This window comes from Moschus berezovskii, chromosome 20 (genome assembly GCF_049115385.1).
Source record: "Moschus berezovskii isolate FMDL1 chromosome 20, NW_MosBer_1.0, whole genome shotgun sequence".
Classification (NCBI taxonomy): domain Eukaryota; kingdom Metazoa; phylum Chordata; class Mammalia; order Artiodactyla; family Moschidae; genus Moschus; species Moschus berezovskii.
In genome coordinates this window covers 50,955,214-50,973,552 of record NC_142479.1, presented here as the reverse complement: position 1 = coordinate 50,973,552, position 18,339 = coordinate 50,955,214, and the positions used below count along the sequence as shown (strand labels likewise).

At 39.0% G+C, this 18,339-nt stretch overlaps 1 protein-coding gene across 3 annotated transcripts in view; it reads left to right on the top strand.

Annotated features, from left to right (window-relative positions):
* The window catches only part of NPEPPS (aminopeptidase puromycin sensitive), a 107,276-nt gene that overhangs the window by 40,789 nt on the left and 48,148 nt on the right, over positions 1 to 18,339 (top strand). For all 3 annotated transcript variants that reach the window (XM_055407693.2, XM_055407692.2, XM_055407691.2), the window contains exon 3: positions 17,787 to 17,864. In XM_055407693.2, the coding sequence (XP_055263668.2) occupies positions 17,787 to 17,864 (78 nt within the window). The remainder of the gene's footprint in view (positions 1 to 17,786; positions 17,865 to 18,339) is intronic.

The following is an 18,339-nucleotide window of genomic DNA, read 5'->3' as shown; positions in this document are numbered from 1 at the left end:
ATCCAACTCTTTGCAACCCTAGGGATGAGGCTCCTCTGTCCATGGGATTCTCCAGGCAAGAATACTGGAGTGGATTGCCAGATAACAACAAACTGGAAAATTCTTAAAGAGATGAGAATACCAGACCACCTTACCTGTTTGCTGGAAAGTCTGTATGCAGTTCAAGAAGCAACAGAACCAGACATGGAACAACAGACTGGTTCAAAATTGGGAAAGGAATACGTCGAGGCCGCATATTGTCACCCTGCTTATTTAACTTACATGCAGAGTACATCATGCAAAATGCCATGCTAGATGAATCACGAGTTTGAACCAAGATTTTGGGGAAAATATCAACAACCTCAGATATGCAGATGATATCACTCTTAAAGGCAGAAACTGAAGAAGGATTAAAAAGCCTCTTGATGAAGGTGAAAGAGGTGAGTGAAAAAGCTGGCTTGAAACTCAACATTCAGAAAACTTAAGATCATGGCATCTGGTCCCATCACTTCATGGCAAATAGAATGGGGAAAAGTGGAAGCTGTGACAGATTTTATATTCTTGGGCTCCAAAATCACTGCAGACAGTGACTGCAGCCATGAAATTAAAAGACACTTGCTCTTTGAAAGGAAAGCTGTGACAAACCTAGATAGCACATTAAAAAGCAGAGACATTACTTTGCCAACAAAGGTCCATATAGTCAAAGGTATGGTTTTTCCAGAAGTCATATATGGATGAGAGAGTTAGACCATAAAGAAGGCTGAATGCTGAAGAATTGATGCTTTCAAATTGTGGTGCTGGAGAAGACTCTTGAGAGTCTCCTGGACAGCAAGGAGATCAAACCAGTCAATCCTAAAGGAAATCAACCCTGAATATTCATTAGAAGGACTGATGCTGAAGCTGAAGCTCCAATACTTAGGTCACCTCATGCAATGAGCCGACTTATTGGAACTGATGGACAGCAAAGAGTGACTAATCACCAAGCACATGGTAGTTTTATTTTTAGTCTTTTGAGGTACTTCCATACTGTTTTCCACAGTGGCTGCACCAATTTTCATTCCCACCAACAGTGTACAAGGGCTTCCTTTTCTCCACATCCTCACCAGCATTTATTATTTGTAAATTTTTTGATGATAACCATTCTGTTATAGATGTGAGGTGAAAATCTCATTGTTGTTTTGATTTGCATTTCTCTAATAATTAGTGATGTTGAGTACCTTTCATGTGCTTAAAGACATATTTAGAAAAGCTTTCTCTAGCCAGAGATTATTTTTTTAATCGGTATTATTAATAGTTCCTGCTTTTACATATAAATCTTTGTTCCATCTGGAATTTGCTGCTTAGGTATAAGATATGATTGTAACTTAAATTTTTGCTCTGACACCATTTATGGAATATCCATCTTTGTCCTCATATCCAAATGCCATCTTTATCATATACTAAATTATATATATATATTTGATTCTGCTTCTTACTTTGGAATATGTTCTGTATTCCTGAGTTTATTTCCATGCTTACTATAATTATTATAACTCTGTAATCTGTTCTGCTATCTGGTGGAACAAGCCTTCTCATTGCACTTTTCTTTTTTGAATTCACTACATGTGTGTATGTGCCCAATCACTCTGTCGTGTCCGACTCTTTGTGACCCTATGGACAGTACCCTGTCAGGCTCCTGTGTTCGTCTGTCTTGCCTGTATCCTGGCAAGAATACTGGAGTGGGTTGCCATTTCTGCCTCCAGGGGGATCTTCCTGACCCAGGGATCCAATCCACATCTCCTGCATTGGCAGGTGAATTCTTTACCTCTGAGCTACCTGGAAAGACCCTGAATTCACTGAGTTTCTCTTATTTATTTTTGCATATGGACATTGGAGTCAAATTGCATAATTATAAAATGAAAAAAATCCTGTTGGTGTTTTTATTGAGATCATATGGTACGTAACTTAAGAAAGTTAACAACGTTGTTATATCCCTAACTAAGAATATTATTTACTTTTCTATTATTTCTCTTCTATGTCTTTAGTGTTTAAAATTTTCTTCATAAAGGTTTTACTTTTCTGTGGAGTAAATTCCTTTTGTCATTGAAATCTGTTTTACTGAATTGATTTAGTTATGTTTAAAACAGGGTAAGAAATGTTTTGGGGTTAGGGTAGATGATATCCTTCTCTCTCTTTTTTTTAATTTGGCTGCACTAGGTCTTAGTTGAGGCTTGAGGGATCTTTTCCTTGCAGTGCTCAGACTTTCCGCTTGTGGCATGTGGGCTCTCTCGCTGTGGTGCATGGGCTCTGGAGGATGCAGGCTCAGTAGCTGCTCTGTGTTCAGGTTTAGTTGCCCTGCAACACTTGGGATCTTAGTTTCCTGACCAGGGATCCAAATGGAATCCCCAGCATTGCACAGCAGATTCTTAACTGGACTGGACCACCAGCGAAGTCTTGGTATCCGTCTGTTTTTGTATGACCCCCTCTCAAAATTTTTGAACTTTTTATTGTGAAAATTATCATTACCTCAAAAATGTGCATATAACAGTTTTATAGCTTAGTACTAAACCTCATAAACCTCTCACATGCCCCCTTCTGATCACATCCTGTCCTTCCTGGAAGAGATTACCTTACTTTTGAGGTAATAATTTTCTTAATTTGCTTTATAGTGACAATTTAAGTGTGCATCCCTGGACAACATTGCTTCATTTGACCTTTTTTGTATTTTATAAAAATGGAATCATAGTAAATACTGTGTGGTTTCTGTCACTTAAGGTATTAAGTTTTAAAGGTTTATCCACATTATTTTGTGTAGCTTGAGTTTTTTCTCTTTTGTCACTGCCCTGTATTCTATTATAGAAATATACCAAGTATTTTTATCCATTTTCCCATTGGTGGACATTGATGAACATTTGGATTGTGTCAGTTTAGGGCTACTATGCACAATGGTGTTCTTACTCTTTGTTTAGCTTGGTGCCCACTTTTCCATGAAGTATATGCCTAGGAGTGGAGCTGCTCAGTTATAGTGCATATATTTCTTTGGGTTATAGCAGTTACATTACTTGCACAACTGTGTTCCAGCTACGCTGTATTCTCATTAACACTTGGTATTTTCAGACTTCTTGCTCTTAGCTAACTTGGTGAGTATTTGATGGAGGTTTTAATTTTTATTTTCTGATTTTAATGAGGTTGGTTACCTTTTATATGTATATTGGACATTTTTATTTCCTCTATTGTGATGTATCTGTTAAAAGTTTTTTTGCCCATTGTTTTACTGAGCTTTATGTCTTTTTCTTAGAATTTAAAAGAATTCTTTCTATATTCTGGATATAAGTTCTTTGCCACTTACATGTTAAAAATATCTTCACTTTCTTAATGATGCCTCTTAATGTACAGAAGTTCTTAATTCTCACAGGGTCAAATTTATCATTGTTTTCATTTATATTTATTTTTAATTGATGATTGCTTTACAATATTGGTTTGATTTCTGTCATACATCAACACTAATTAACCATAGGTGTACATATGTACCCTCCCTTTTGATCTCCCTCCAACCTCCCACCCTTTCCCACTCCGCTTATGACATAGGGCTTCCCTGGTGGCTCAGATGATAAATCTGCCTGCAGTGCAGGAGACTTCGGTTTGATCCCTGGGTAGGGAAGATCCCCTGGAGGAGGTCATGGCAACCCCCTCCAGTATTCTTGCCTGGAGAATCCCCATCGACAGAGGAGCATGGTGGACTACAGTCCATAGGGTTGCAAAGAGTTGGACACAACTGATCAACTAAGCACAGCATAGCACAGCTTATTACAGAGCCCCAGTTATCATTGTTTTCCTTTATTGCTCTTTTGTTCTTAAATTTCCCCCTGTTGCAACATCATGAAGGTATCTTCCTGTATTATCTTCTAAAACCTTCATTGTTTTGACTTTCATAATCTACTTCTTGGGCTTCCCTGGTAGCTCAGCTGGTAACGAATCCACTTGCAATACAGGAGACCCCAGTTCGACTCCTGGGTCACGAAGTTCCTCTGGAAAAGATAGGATACCCATTCCAGTATTCTTGAGCTTCCCTGGTGGTTCAGATGGTAAAGAATCTGCTTGCAATGCGGGAGACCTGGGTTTCAAATCCTAAAAGATGATGCTGTTAAAGTGCTGCACTCAATATGCCAGCAAATTTGGAAAACTCAGCAGTGGCCACAGGACTGCACAAGGTCAGTTTTCATTCCAGTCCCAAAGAAAGGCAATGCCAAAGAATGTTCAAGCTACTACACAGTCGCACTCATCTCACTTGGCTCAAAATTCTCCAGGTTAGGCTTCAAAGGTTCGTGAACTGAGAACTTCCAGATGTTCAAGCTGGATTCAGAAAAGGCAGAGGAACCAGAGATAAGATTGCCAACATCCGTTGGATCATAGAAAAACCAAGAGAATTCCAGAAAAATATCTGCTTCATTGACTACGCTAAAGCCTTTGACTGTGTGGATCACAACAAACTGTGGAAAATTCTTAAAGAGATGGAAATACCAGACCATCTTACCACCTCCTGAGAAACCTGTATGCAGGTCAAGAAGCAACAGCTAGAACCGGAAATGGAACAACAGACTGGTTCCAAATTAGGAAAGGAGTATGTCAAGGCTGTGTATTGTCACCCTGCTTATTTAACTTATATGCAGAGTTCGTAATGCGAAATGCCGGGCTGCATGAAGCACAAGCTGGAATCAAGATTGCTGGGAGAAATAGCAGTAACCTCAGATTTTCAGATGACACCACCCTTATGGCCGAAAGCAAAGAGGAACTAAAGAGCCTCTTGATGAAGGTGAAACAGGAGAGTGAAAAAGTTGGCTTAAAACTCAGCTTCAAAAACTAAGATCATGGCATCCAGTCCCATCATTTCATGGCAAATAGATGGAGAAACAGTGGAAACAGTGACAGACTTTATTTTCTTGGGCTCCAAAATCACTGCAGACAGTGATTGCAGCCATGAAATTAAAAGACCCTTGCTCCTTGCAAGAAAAGCTGTGACGAACCTTGACAGCATATCATAAAGCAGAGACCTTACTTTGCCAACAGAGGTCCATCTAATCATGGTTTTTCCAGTAGTCATGTATGGATATGAGAGTTGGACCATAAAGAAGGCTGAGCGTCAAAGAATTTATCCTTTTGAACTGTGGTGTTGGAGAAAACCCTTGAAAGTCTTGGACTGCTCGGAGATCATACCAGTCAATCTTAAAGGAAATCAATCCTGAATATTCATTGGAAAGACTGATGCTGAAGCTTTAGCTTCAATACTTTGAGCACCTGATGCGAAGAGTCGACTCATTAGAAAAGACCCTGATGCTGGGAAAGATTGAAGACAGGAGAAGGGGACAACAGAGGATGAGATGGTTGGATGGTATCACTGACTCAACAGACATGAGTTTGAGCAAGCTCTGAGAGTTGGTGAAGGACAGGGAAGCCTGGTATGCTGCAGTCAGTGGGGTTGCAAGGAGTCAGACATGACTGAGAAACTGAAAAATAATCCACTTTTTAGGTGCAGTGTGAATCCAAATCCCAAAGCTTGGCTTTTACTCCTTAATGGGAATTCTGTTGTCTCAGTACTGCTTATGAGAACATGATCCTTTCCCCACTGCTCTGCAGTGTTCCATTTAGTAGATGACATGGAGGAAATGATACTTTTAGTTATCTGTTGATTAAGTTCTTGGTCAACCTTCTGTGGATTTAGTAATACTTTAAAATAGAATTTATGTGACTACTGGTATTATTTAAATTTGAAAAAAAAATGTGAGCCACTTTAGCATCTAAATATTTTTTTTTTGGCTGGACCTCATGGGATATGGGATCTTAGTTCCCCTACCTGGGATTGAAATGTGCACCCTACATTGGAAGCATGGAGTCTTAATCACTGGATTGCCAGGGAAGTCCCCAGATAATGTTTTATGTCTACATTGTCAGTGCAATAAAAAGATCAGATAACCAGTGAGACCTTCACGAAGCCTATATTTAATAGGAAGGAAACTGTTTATTCTTTATTTTATATTTAATGCTTTACTTTTTGATATTTAGGTAGCATGGTACAGATGGAATAAAAGATTAAATTGAAATACAGGATTGTAAGTGCATATGGATATGTTTAGAAATTTTCAGTTAGGAGAAACTCTGACCTAAATTTTTTTAATAGGGAAAACAGGAGTTACCTTATAATTCCTCATTGTGTTACTCATTGTTAATACAAATTGGCCTTAACAGCTATAGGTTCCTTCATAGGGGTAGGTACTTACTAAATAAAAAGCATTGTTTCCCTCTTGAGGCCTACTGTAACAGAAGAGAGCACCAGAATTAACAAATTAAATGATGAAATGAGAAAGGCCAGCAGAAAGGGGGAAAATTACAATGAAGTAATTTTTAATTTTAATATTTTCAATTGGAGGATAATTGTTTTACAGTATTGTGTTTCTGCTGTACAACAACGTGAATTCGCTATAAGAGTATATATATCCCCTCCCTCTGGAGCATCCCTCCCACCACCCGCCTATCCTACTCCTCTATGTCATTGCAGAGCACCCTGCTGAGCTCCCTCTGGTATATAGCAGCTTCCCATGAGCTATCTGTTTTACACATGGTAGATAGAGTGTGTGTGTCAGTGCTACTCTCTCAGTTTGTCCCATCTTCTCTTTCCCCCTCCGCCCCCCTACCCCCCGCCCTGCTTTGTCTACAAATCAGTTCTCTGTTCTGTTCTCTATGTCTCTACTTTGTCTGTACTTCTCTATGTCTGCATCTCTATTCTTGCCCTGCAGATAGGTTCATAAGTAAAGTAGATTTATGAAGGGACCTGAGGATCCTGGTATTCTTTGTGGAAGTGAGCAGAGTATTTTAAAGGAAAGGTACTGGACAAGATAGCATACCTGCACAAATATCAAACAGAAAACAAACTCTATTCTAGAAGAACTCATGTGAGAAAGGTTCTCAAATTTTGTAAGTGATGCTAAAGCTGAAACTCCAATACTTTGGCCACCTCATGCAACGAGTTGACTCACTGGAAAAGACTCTGATGCTGGGAGGGATTGCGGGCAGGAGGAAAACGGGACGACAGAGAATGAGACGGCTGGATGGCATCACCGACTTGATGGACATGAGTTTGAGTGAACTCCGGGAGTTGGTGATGGACAGGGAGGCCTGGAGTGCTGTGATTCATGGGGTCGCAAAGAGATGGACACGACTGAGCGACTGAACTGAACTGAAGTGGTGATTGGTCAGTTTTCATTCCAATCCCAAAGAAAGGCAATGCCAAAGAATGCTCAAACTACCGCACAATTGCACTCATCTCACACGCTAGTAAAGTAATGTTCAAAATTCTCCAAGCCAGGCTTCAGCAATATGTGAACTATGAACTTCCAGATGTTCAAGTTGGTTTTAGAAAAGGCAGAGGAACCAGAGATCAAATTGCCAACATCCGTTGGATCATCGAAAAAGCAAGAGTTCTAGAAAAAGATCTATTTCTGCTTTGTTGACTATTCCAAAGCCTTTGACTGTGTGGATCACAATAAACTGTGGAAAATTCTTAAAGAGATGGGAATACCAGACCACCTAACCTGCCTCTTGAGAAACCTATATGCAGGTCAGGAAGCAACAGTTAGAACTGGACATGGAACAACAGACTGGTTCCAGATAGGAAAAGGAGTACATCAAGGCTGTGTATTGTCACCCTGCTTATTTAACTTATATGCAGACCACATCATGAGAAACGCTGGGCTGGAAGAAGCACAAGCTGGAATCAAGATTGCCGGGAGAAATATCAATAACCTCAGATACGCAGAGGATACCACCCTTATGGCAGAAAGTGAAGAGGAGCTAAAGAGCTTCTTGATGAAAGTGAAAGAGGCAAGTGAAAAAGCTGGCTTAAAGCTCAACATTCAGAAAACTAAGATCATGGCATCTGGCCCCATCACTTCATGGCAAATAGATGGGGAAACAGTGGAAACAGTGTCAGACTTTATTTTTTTGGGCTCCAAAATCACTGCAGATGGTGATTGCAGCCATGAAATTAAAAGACGCTTACTCCTTGGAAGGAACGTTATGACCAACCTAGACAGCATATTAAAAACCAAAGACATTACTTTGCCAACAAAGGTCCGTCTGGTGAAGGCTGTGGTTTTTCCAGTAGTCATGTATGGATGTGAGAGTTGGACTGTGAAGAAAGCTGATCGCCGAAGAATTGATGCTTTTGAACTGTGGTGTTGGAGAAGACTCTTGAGAGTCCCTTGGACTGCAAGGAGATCCAACCAGTTCATCCTAAAGGAAATCAGTCCTGGGTGTTCATTGAAGGACTGATGTTGAACCTGAAACTCCAATACTTTGGCCACCTGATGCAAAGAGCTGACCTATTTGAAAAGACCCTGATCTTAGGAAAGATTGAAGGCAGGAGGAGAAGGGACGACAGAGGATGAGATGGTTAAATGGCATCACCGACTCAATGGACTTGACTTTGTGTAAACTCCAGGAGTTGGTGATGGACAGGAAGGCCTGGCGTGCTGTGGTTCATGGAATCGCAGAGTCGGACACGACTGAGTGACTGAACTGAACTGGAGTGGTACAGTGATTAAGAATGTCTGCCTTGTTTTGGTTATAGTGAAAGCTTTTTGCACTGGTAGACTGTGCAAACAAGATGAGCCTTTTGTGTTTTCTAAGAATGACTACGGTTTTTGAATTATGATTGACCAGAGTCCTAAAGATCTAGGCAAGAGTGCCTCCTCCTTAATAAGCCATACTTAGAAAAGCCCAGAATGAGAATACATATTCATCAGATTTGTTTGATAAATGGGCATGCTATACAAATTTGACCAGGATCTCAAAAGGAGTATCTTTCAAAAGATTTTACCATTACAAAATTTTTCATAATTAATATGTTCACATGATGCCAAATTCAAAGTTATACAGTACTAAGTAAGCCTGCTTTCCCCCTCTCCAGCCTTCCACCTCTCCTGCCTAGAGACAAAGTTGTCAGGTTTATATGTATCCTTGCTCAGATGTTCTAAGCATTTATAGACATATATGTTCATGTGTGTCTATATATCTACAGATATCTATAGATGTATGTATGTCTATATATCTGTATCTACATATATATTGTGTGTGTGCTCATAAATGATAGCATACTGTGTACATAGTTCTGAAATTCTTTTTACTTCTAAGTCAATTATATCTTAAATTATTTTTTAACTTTGTAGGTATATATTGTCATGAACAAACTTTTTTAGTCAAAGTGAATATTGTTAGTAGTTTTGAGTATAAGATTTTTTTGTTATGGTTTTATACATGCTATGATTATATTCAAGTTTTGCTTCTGTTTTTTTGATTAGTAAAATACATACTCAACATATGCATGCTTATACCCAAATATGTGTGTTTATGTCCACATATTTAAAAATGCCAATTGTTTTTAGTTTTTTTCTGAAATGTGGTACTCTGTTATAAGTAATTTCAGCAAGAATCCTTATTTATACAGGTATACACTGGAAAAGAGTCTGATGCTGGGAGGGATTGGGGGCAGGAGGAGATGGGGACGACAGAGAATGAGATGGCTGGATGGCATCACTGACTCGATGGACATGAGTTTGAGTGAATTCTGGGAGTTGGTGATGGACAGGGAGGCCTGGCGTGCTGTGATTCATGGGGTCGCAAAAAGTCGGACACGACTGAGCGACTGAGCTGAACTGAACTGAATTGAATGAATTAGTGGGTTCTCCTGGTGGCAGTAAAGAATCCTTCTGCCAAATAGGAGACACAGGTTTGATCCCTGGGTCTGGAAGATCCCCTGGAAAAGGAAGTGGCAACCACTTCAGTATTCTCGCCTGGGAAATCCAATGGACAGAGGAGTCTGGCGGGCTACAGTCCATGGGGTTGCAGAGTCAGATATGACTTAGGGGCTCAACAACAACCATGAATTAGTTGTAGTTAACAAAGAACTGTTAGATATATTATGATCTAGAAAAAGAGTGTTCATTTTTTTGATGGTCATAACCAGACACTATGCTAAGCACTTTACATAGAGTGCATTATATATAATCTTCAAATAACTAAGGAATAGGTAATGATTTTAATTTTATAGATGTGACAGTGAAGGCTCAGATTTGAATAGCCGCATATGCCTAATTCTAAGATTACTATTCTCACATTTAAAATATTTTTTTAAAGTTTTTTTAATCAAGGTTAAGTTTGGTTAAGCTTCAGTTCAGTTGCTCAGTCAGTTCAGTTCATTCGCTCAGTCATGTCCGACTCTTTGCGACCCCGTGGACCGCAGCATGCCAGGCCTCGCTGTCCATCTACTCCCGGAGTTTACGCAGACTCATGTCCATTGAGTCGGTGATGCCGTGCGACCATCTCATCCTCTGTTGTCCCTTTCTTCTCCTGCCTTCAATCTTTCCCAACATCAGGGTCTTTTCTAATGAGTCAGCTCTTTGCATCAGGTGGCCAAAGTATTGGAGTTTCAGCTTCAACATCAGTCCCTCCAGTGAACACTCAGGACTTATTTCCTTTAGGATGAACTGGTTGGCTCAGGAGTCTCCTGCAACACCAGAGTTCAAAAGCATCAATTCTTCGGCGCTTAGTTTTCTTTATAGTCCAACTCTCACATCCATACATGACTACTGGAAAAACCATAGCCTTGACTAGATGGACCTTTGTTGGCAAAGTAATGTCTCTGCTTTTTAATATGCTCTCTAGGTTGATTATAACTTTTCTTCCAAGGAGCAAGTGTCTTTTAATTTCATGGCTGCAATCACCATCTGCAGTGATTTTGGAGCCCCCCAAAATAAAATCTGTCACTGTTTCCACTGTTTCCCCATCTATATGCCATGAAGTGATGGGGCCAGATGCCATGATCTTAGTTTTTTGAATGTTGAGCTTTAAGCCAACTTTTTCACTCTCCTCTTTCACTTTCATCAAGAGGCTCTTTAGTTCTTCACTTTCTGCCATAAGGGTGGTGTCATCTGCATATCTGAGGTTATTGATGTTTCTCCCAGCAGTCTTGATTCTAACTTTTGCTTCCTCCAGCCCAGCGTTTCTCATGATGTGGTCTGCATATAAGTTAAATAAGCAGGGTGACAGTATACAACCTTGACATAACTCTGTGTCCAACTCTTTGCAAGCCCATGGACTGCAGAATGCTTGGCTTCCCTGTCCATCACCAACTCCCGGAGCTTCCTCTATCTCATGTCCATCGAGTAGGTGATTCCATCCAACCATCTCATCCTCTGTCATCCCCTTCTTCTGCCTTCAGTCTTTCCCAGCATCAGGGTCTTCTCCTGAGTCAGTTTTTCACATCACGTGGCCAAAATATTGGAGTTTCAGCTTCAGCATCAGTCCTGCCAATGAATATTCCAGACTGATTTTTTTTATGATTGACTCCTTTGATCTCATTGCAGTCCAAGGGACTCTCAGGAGTCTTCTCCAACACCACAATTCAAAAACACCAATTCTTCAGCGCTCAGCTTTCTTTATAGTCCAACTCTCACATCCATACATAAGTACTGGAAAAACGCTTTGACTAGATGGACCTTTGTTGGCAAAGTAATGTCTCTGCTTTTTAATATGCTGTCTAGGTTCATCATAGCTTTTCTTCCAGGGAACAAGGGTCTTTTAATTTCATGGCTGCAGTCACCATCTGCGTTGATTTTGGAGCCCAAGAAAATAGTCTGTCACTGTTACCACTGTTTCCCCATCTATTTGCCATGAAATGATGGGACTGGATGCCATAATCATAGTTTTTTGAATGTTGAGTTTTAAGCCAACTTTTTCACTTTCCCTTTTCACCTCATCAAAAGACTCTTTAGTTCTTCTTTGCTTTCTGCCATAAGAGTGGTGTCATCTGCGTATCTGAGGTTATTGATACTGTTTATACATGATGTAGGAAACTGTCTACTTATAATGCTCAGTTTACATATATACAATTTAAATTATAACTATATTAATGTAAACATTAATTTGGTAATATTGCCTTTACTTTATTGAAGCATATTTATTGAGACTTTTCATGTATCTTTAGTATTATATTAATGGCTTTCCACACTTTGAACAATCTAATTGTTCCAGAGCAAATACTATCTTCTAAGGCCTTTTTGAATTACTGTATTATGTTCTAATTGAAAATTTTCTGTCTAGCCATAAATCCCCATTCATATATCATTAATAAAGGTATTTTTTATTAATATATTTTATAGGGGTACTATTGATGATCTTCATGGTGTAATCGCTTAGAATGTTGTTTTTGAAGTGACCTATTCATTCTGCTAATGATTACTAAACCTACTGTGTGCCAGAAATCATTCTAGCATTGGAGGTAGAGTGGTGGACAGAACTAGGATTCAACATTCCAGATACATATATTCAATTTGGGAAGATAAATAACAGATATGTAATGTAATGAATGTAGTGATAAGTACTCAAATCACAGGAACAGAATATAGAATGAAGCCTGTTGATTAAGGTGATGGAACAGGTTTCCAAGGAAATGATTTGAGCAGAGACCTGAATGACATAAAATGTGTAGGTAACTGGATAAAGAATTTTTCATGAAGTTGCAGAAACTGAGGTTAGAGAATGCTTGTAGTCTTTGAGGAACAACAGTGAGGCATCAATGGCAAAATATGAGTTTTAGTTACTGCTCCACATCTACAACAGCATTTTGTTATATTTTTCATGTGCACAGCATTGTATTTGTACTTCTGTATGCCCTTATAGTGTGCTTACCACCAGAAATTTCGTTTCCATTCATCACTATACAGCTGATCTCCTTTACCCATTTTGCCCTCCTGGGCACTCCCCACTCCCAGAGTAATCACTACTCTGTTCCCTGTATCTGCATGTTTGATTTTGTTTGATTTAATTTGTTCATTTATTTTGCTTTTTTTTAAATTAGTTTTTACAAATTAAATATTTATTTAGTTATTTTGGCTGCATAGGGTCTTAGTTGCGGATTGTGGGATCTTTGATCATTGTTCCAGGATCTTTAGTTGTGGCATGCAGACTCTTAGTTGCGTCATGTGGGATCTAGTTCCCAACTAGGGATCGAACCTGGGCCTCCTTCATTAGGTGCATGCTGTCTTAGCCACTGGATCACCAGGGAAGTCTCTTAATTACTGCTTCCCTGGTGGCTCAGAGGTTAAAGCGTCTGCCTGCAATGCTGGAGACCCAGGTTTGATCCCTGGGTTGGGAAGATCCCCTGGAGAAGGAAATGGCAACCCACTCCAGTACTCTTGCCTGGAGAATCCCATGGAAGGAGGAGCCTGGTGGACTACAGTCCATGGGGTCACAAAGAGTCGGACAAGACTGAGCGACTTCACTCATTCATATATATATATATATATATATCAGTGGTATCATATGGTATGTGTCCTTTCTTTATCTGACTTATTTTACTTGGCACAATAGCCTCAAGGTCCATCCATGTAGTCACAGATGACAAGATTTCATCTCTTAATGGCTGAGTAATATTCCATCTTATATATATCCCACATCTTAATTCATTCATCAGTGGATGGGTCTTTAGGTTGTTTCCACGTCTTTGCTATTGTAAATGTGATGAACATAGGGGTGCATATATCTTTTTGAATTAGTGTTTTTGTATTCATTGGATAAGTACCAGGAGTAGGATAGCTGGATCATATGGTAGTTCTATTCTTAAATTTTTGAGGAATATCCATACTGTCTTCCGTAGTGGTTATACTAGTTTACATTCCCACTAACAGTGTATGAAAGTTCCCTTTTCTGTAGATTCTTGCCAACATTTGTTACTTTTTTTAAAAAAATTATTTTAATTGGAAGATAATTACTTTGCAATATTGTGATGGCTTTTGCCATACATCGGGGCTTCTTTATGGCTCAGCTGGTAAAGAATCTGCCTGCAATGCCCGACACCTGTGTTCAGTCCCTGGGTTGGGAAGATCGCCTGGAGAAGGAAAAGGCTACCCACTCCAGTATTCTGGCCTGGAGAGTTCCATGGACTGTATAGTCCATGGGGTCACAAAGAGTCGGACACAATTGAGCGACTTTCACTTTCGCCATACATTAGCATGAATCGGCCATAGGTATACATGTGTCCCCTTCATCCTGAACGCCACCTCCCTCCCCACCCCGTCCCTCCATGTGGTCACAGAGCACTGGCCTGTTATTTTTTGTCTTTTCGGTAATAGTCAGTCTGACTGGCGTGAGGGAGTATCTCATTGTGGTTTTGAACTGCATTTTCCTAAAAATTAGTGATGTTGAACATCTTTTCATGTGCTTATTGGCCATTTGTATGTCTTCTTTGGAAAAAGTGTCTGTTTAGCTCCTCTGTCCATTTTCAAATCAGGTTGTTTTTGTTGTTGTTGTTATTGTTAGTTGTATGTGTTCTTTATATGTTTTGTAGATTAACCCCTTATAGGATATGTTGTTTGCAAATGTCTTCTCCCATTTGATAGGTTGTCTTTTTGTTTTATTGATGGTTTCCTTTGCTGTGCAAAAACTGTTTAGTTTGATGTAATCCCATTTGTTTATTTTTGCTTTTTTCCCCCTTGCCTTAGGAAATACATCTAGAAAGATACTGTATTCCTGAGACCAACATCAAAGATTCTGTTAAAGATATTTTTGGTTATCTGTCTTTTTATCACTGGGTTGTAGAAGTTTTTATGTATATTCTGGATATAAGTTTTTTGCATCTATACAAACTAAAATATTTTCTCTTTGTCTGTGGTTTGCCTGTTCATTTTCTTCATAGTGTCTTTTGATAATTACAAGTTTTAAGTGTTTTTTGCATATATATTCTTTTTCATATTCTTTTCCATTATGGTTTATCAAAGGCTGTTGAATATAGTTGCCTGTGTTATACAATAAGATATTAATGAAATCTGATCTATCAGTTTTTTTATTTTGCGATTAGTGCTTTTTTTGGATCCTCTCCAAGAAATAATTGCCCATCTCAAGCAGATCTAGATTTTCATTCTGAGTGTTGTAGGACTCCCATTAGAGGCTTTCATCTCACTGAGCCTAGCTGCTATAACGTAGACTATAAGGCAGCAAAAATGGAAACAGACCACTTAAGAAGCTATTATAGTGACCTAGGAGAGAAATAATGGTACACAGGACTGGGTTGTAGTGGTAGAACCTTGAAAGTTCTGGGATTAAGAATGTTGAACTTGCTTGTTGAATGTATGGTGTTAGAGACAGACATGGAGGGGGAGGCAGTTAGGATGATTTTTTATTTTTGGCTTGCGCCACAGAATAGTGGTGGTGATGTACAAAACTACAATTGACTGAGGTTATTTCAAACTCTACTTTTGCAAAGTAGTACGTTGTCTATGCGAAGCAATTAGAAGAGTATCCCATAATCCAGGAGACTTTTCAAGAATTCAGATATATGGCTACTTTCTTTTTACTGAGAGAGACTTTTGGAGGAAATTTTGCTCTTTGTTTTATACACAGGTGTAGTTGGTATGTGTACATTTGGAAGGATATGCAGTAGGATATAATGCAGCAATACAGTATTTGATTGTTTCAATTTAAAAGCTGCTATTCTTTTGTTTTCTGTCTTTATTTCTTACCAGTTTGAAGCTTTTCTTGTGCATTTATAAAAACAAGTTAGTTTTAGTAAACTTTTATAGAGATATTTTTTTATCAGAGTACCTTGCTCCTGCTGCTGCTAAGTTGGTTCAGTCGTGTCCAACTCTGTGCGACCCCATAGACGGCAGCCCACCAGGCTCCCCCGTCCCTGGGATTCTCCAGGCAAGAACACTGGAGTGGGTTGCCATTTCCTTCTCCAATGCATGAAAGTGAAAAGTGAAGGTGCTCAGTCCTGTCCCAACTCTTCGTGACCCCATGGACTGCAGCCTACCAGGCTCCTCTGTCCATGGGATTTTCCAGGCAAGAGTACTGGAGTGGGTTGCCAATGCCTTCTCCGCAGAGTACCTTAGAGGTACCATAATGCTACTTTATATCTGAGTTGGAAAAGTGCATTCTCAATCCTTGAAGTACATTTTAGCTTCCCTGTTATTAAATCTGAATCACTGTTACCCATATCAAACTTAAGCCTGTGACTGGTAAGGCTGTCTCTCTTTTAATAATAACTTTTTGAGATATAATTCACACACAATTCTACAATTGAATTGTAGAATTCAATTCAGTGGTTTTTAAGCTACCGTCAGAATCAATTTTAGAACAGTTTCATCACCCCAAAAAGAAAGTACCCATGAGCTGTCACTTTCCATTTCTGCATGACCTTCCAGCCCCAGGCAGCCACTAGTTTACTTTCTGTCTGTATGGATTTACCTATTCTGAATATTCCATATAGGCATGTGGCCTTTTGTGTTTGGTTTCTTTCACTTAACATGTTTTCAAGGCTTGTCCATATTGTAGCATATATTAACACTTCATTTCTTTTTATTGTCACATAATATTCCATTGTATATCCCATATTATCTGTTCATCAGTTGATGGACATTTGAGTTGTTTCTACTTTTTGGCTACTAAGAACCTTTGTGTATACATTTTTGTATGGACATATGTATTCATTTCTCTTTGGTATATACCTAAGAGTGGAATTTCTGGGTTATACAGTTAATTCTGTATTTAACCTTTTGAGGAACTGCCAGGCTGTTTTTTGACATTCAGCAGTGTGTGAGGGTTCCAGATTCTCTACATCCTCCCTAAACTTATTATTGTCTTTTTGGTTATAGTTGTCCTAGTGGGTATGAAGTGGTATCACATTGTGGTTTTGATTTGCATTTCCCTGATGATTAAAGATGTTGAACATCTTTTCAAGTGCTTTTTAAGGCTGCCTCTTTGGGCAGTTTTTTTTTTGGAGTGAGGATGTGGGTGAGAGTTGATCTGCTTAGCTCTTTTCCTAAAGTGTCAACTCAGCATTCTGAAGTATCAGCTAAATAAGCAGGCTCTTCTTACTACTGGTAGGGAGTAAATCAAAACCTTACTTTAATCTGCACACCTGTTTTTACCTTCCTTATTTCTATAAAATGTAACAACAAAGAATTACAGTGGAAATACGACTTATATCTTGTTGGAATTGTTACCTATGTTTGGGTGGGAGAACAGAACTTTCACTGATAAATCTTTTTTTGTTTTGTTTATTTTTTTGAATTATTTTTGACTGTGTTGGGTCTTTGGCTTTTCTCTGGTCATGGGGAGTGGGGGCTACTCTCTAGTTGCAGTGCAAGGGCTTAGTGCAGTGGCTCGTCTTGTTGCAGACCCTGTGCTCTAGGTGCACAGGCTTTAGTAGTTGCGGAACATGGTGTCAGGAGTTGCAGTTTCTGGGCTCTAGAGCACAGGCTCATTAGTTGTGTTGCATGGGCGTGCACGGGCTTAAATTAGTTGCATGTGGGATTTTCCCAGATCGGGGATCTAACCCCTGTCTCCTGCATTGGCAAGTGGGTTCTTTATCACTGACATATCTTTAACACTGGAATCTTGGCAACCTGTTCTGTATTTCAAATGTTCAGGAGCAAGACTGCAACGTATAAAGCAGTATCATTATCACACAAAGAAGGATGAAGTGTGTCTGGGAATCTGGTAGAAAACCTTTTCACATTTATAGTAGCCCTGTTTCCTTATATCATGAAAGTTTTGTGAATTAATGTAGGATATGTAATTGTTTTTAAGGAGCATATTTAGCTTAGGTTACATAGTCTAAAATAGGTTAGTTTGAAATGACACTCTTGTTAATGGGAACTTCATTTATTAAATTCAGAATATTTAATTTTATTTGAGATTTTGCTCTTCAAAATGTTAATTGCTGCAGCCTGGGTTTGGTCCAGTCAGATTTGTGAAGTAATTTTTTTTTTCCATTCCAGAAATACATGCTACGGGATTTAACTATCAAAATGAAGATGAAAAAGTCACCTTGTCTTTTCCTAGTACTCTCCAACCAGGTAGGAGACATGGCTTTTATAAAATCCCATAATGAATAGTGGCATCTTTCTTCTTCCCCCAAAATTTATTGCATGTCTTTTTTTTTTTTTTTAAGAAAAAAAAACTCTTTGTTTTAGGGAGATTAAGTATTAAGATCTTGGGCAAACTCCGGGAGATGGTGAGGGACAGGGAGGCCTGGCATGCTGCAGTCCCTGGGGTCTCAAAGAGTCAGATACTACTTGGCAACTGAACAACAATAACAAAGTATTAAGATAGAACTTAAAACAGTCAGGTTCATTTCAACTTTTAGCCCACCAGAAAAAAGTAAAAAATGACAATCATTCTATTCTAGAACATAATGCATTGTTTTCATTTTTTCAGTTTCAGTGTTTTAAAATTATATCTACCTAGTTCTTCTACTAATTGAATCCAAATATCCGAGGCAAATGTTCCAAAGATGATTTTGAGGTACAATCAGAGATTAGAGAGATGCTA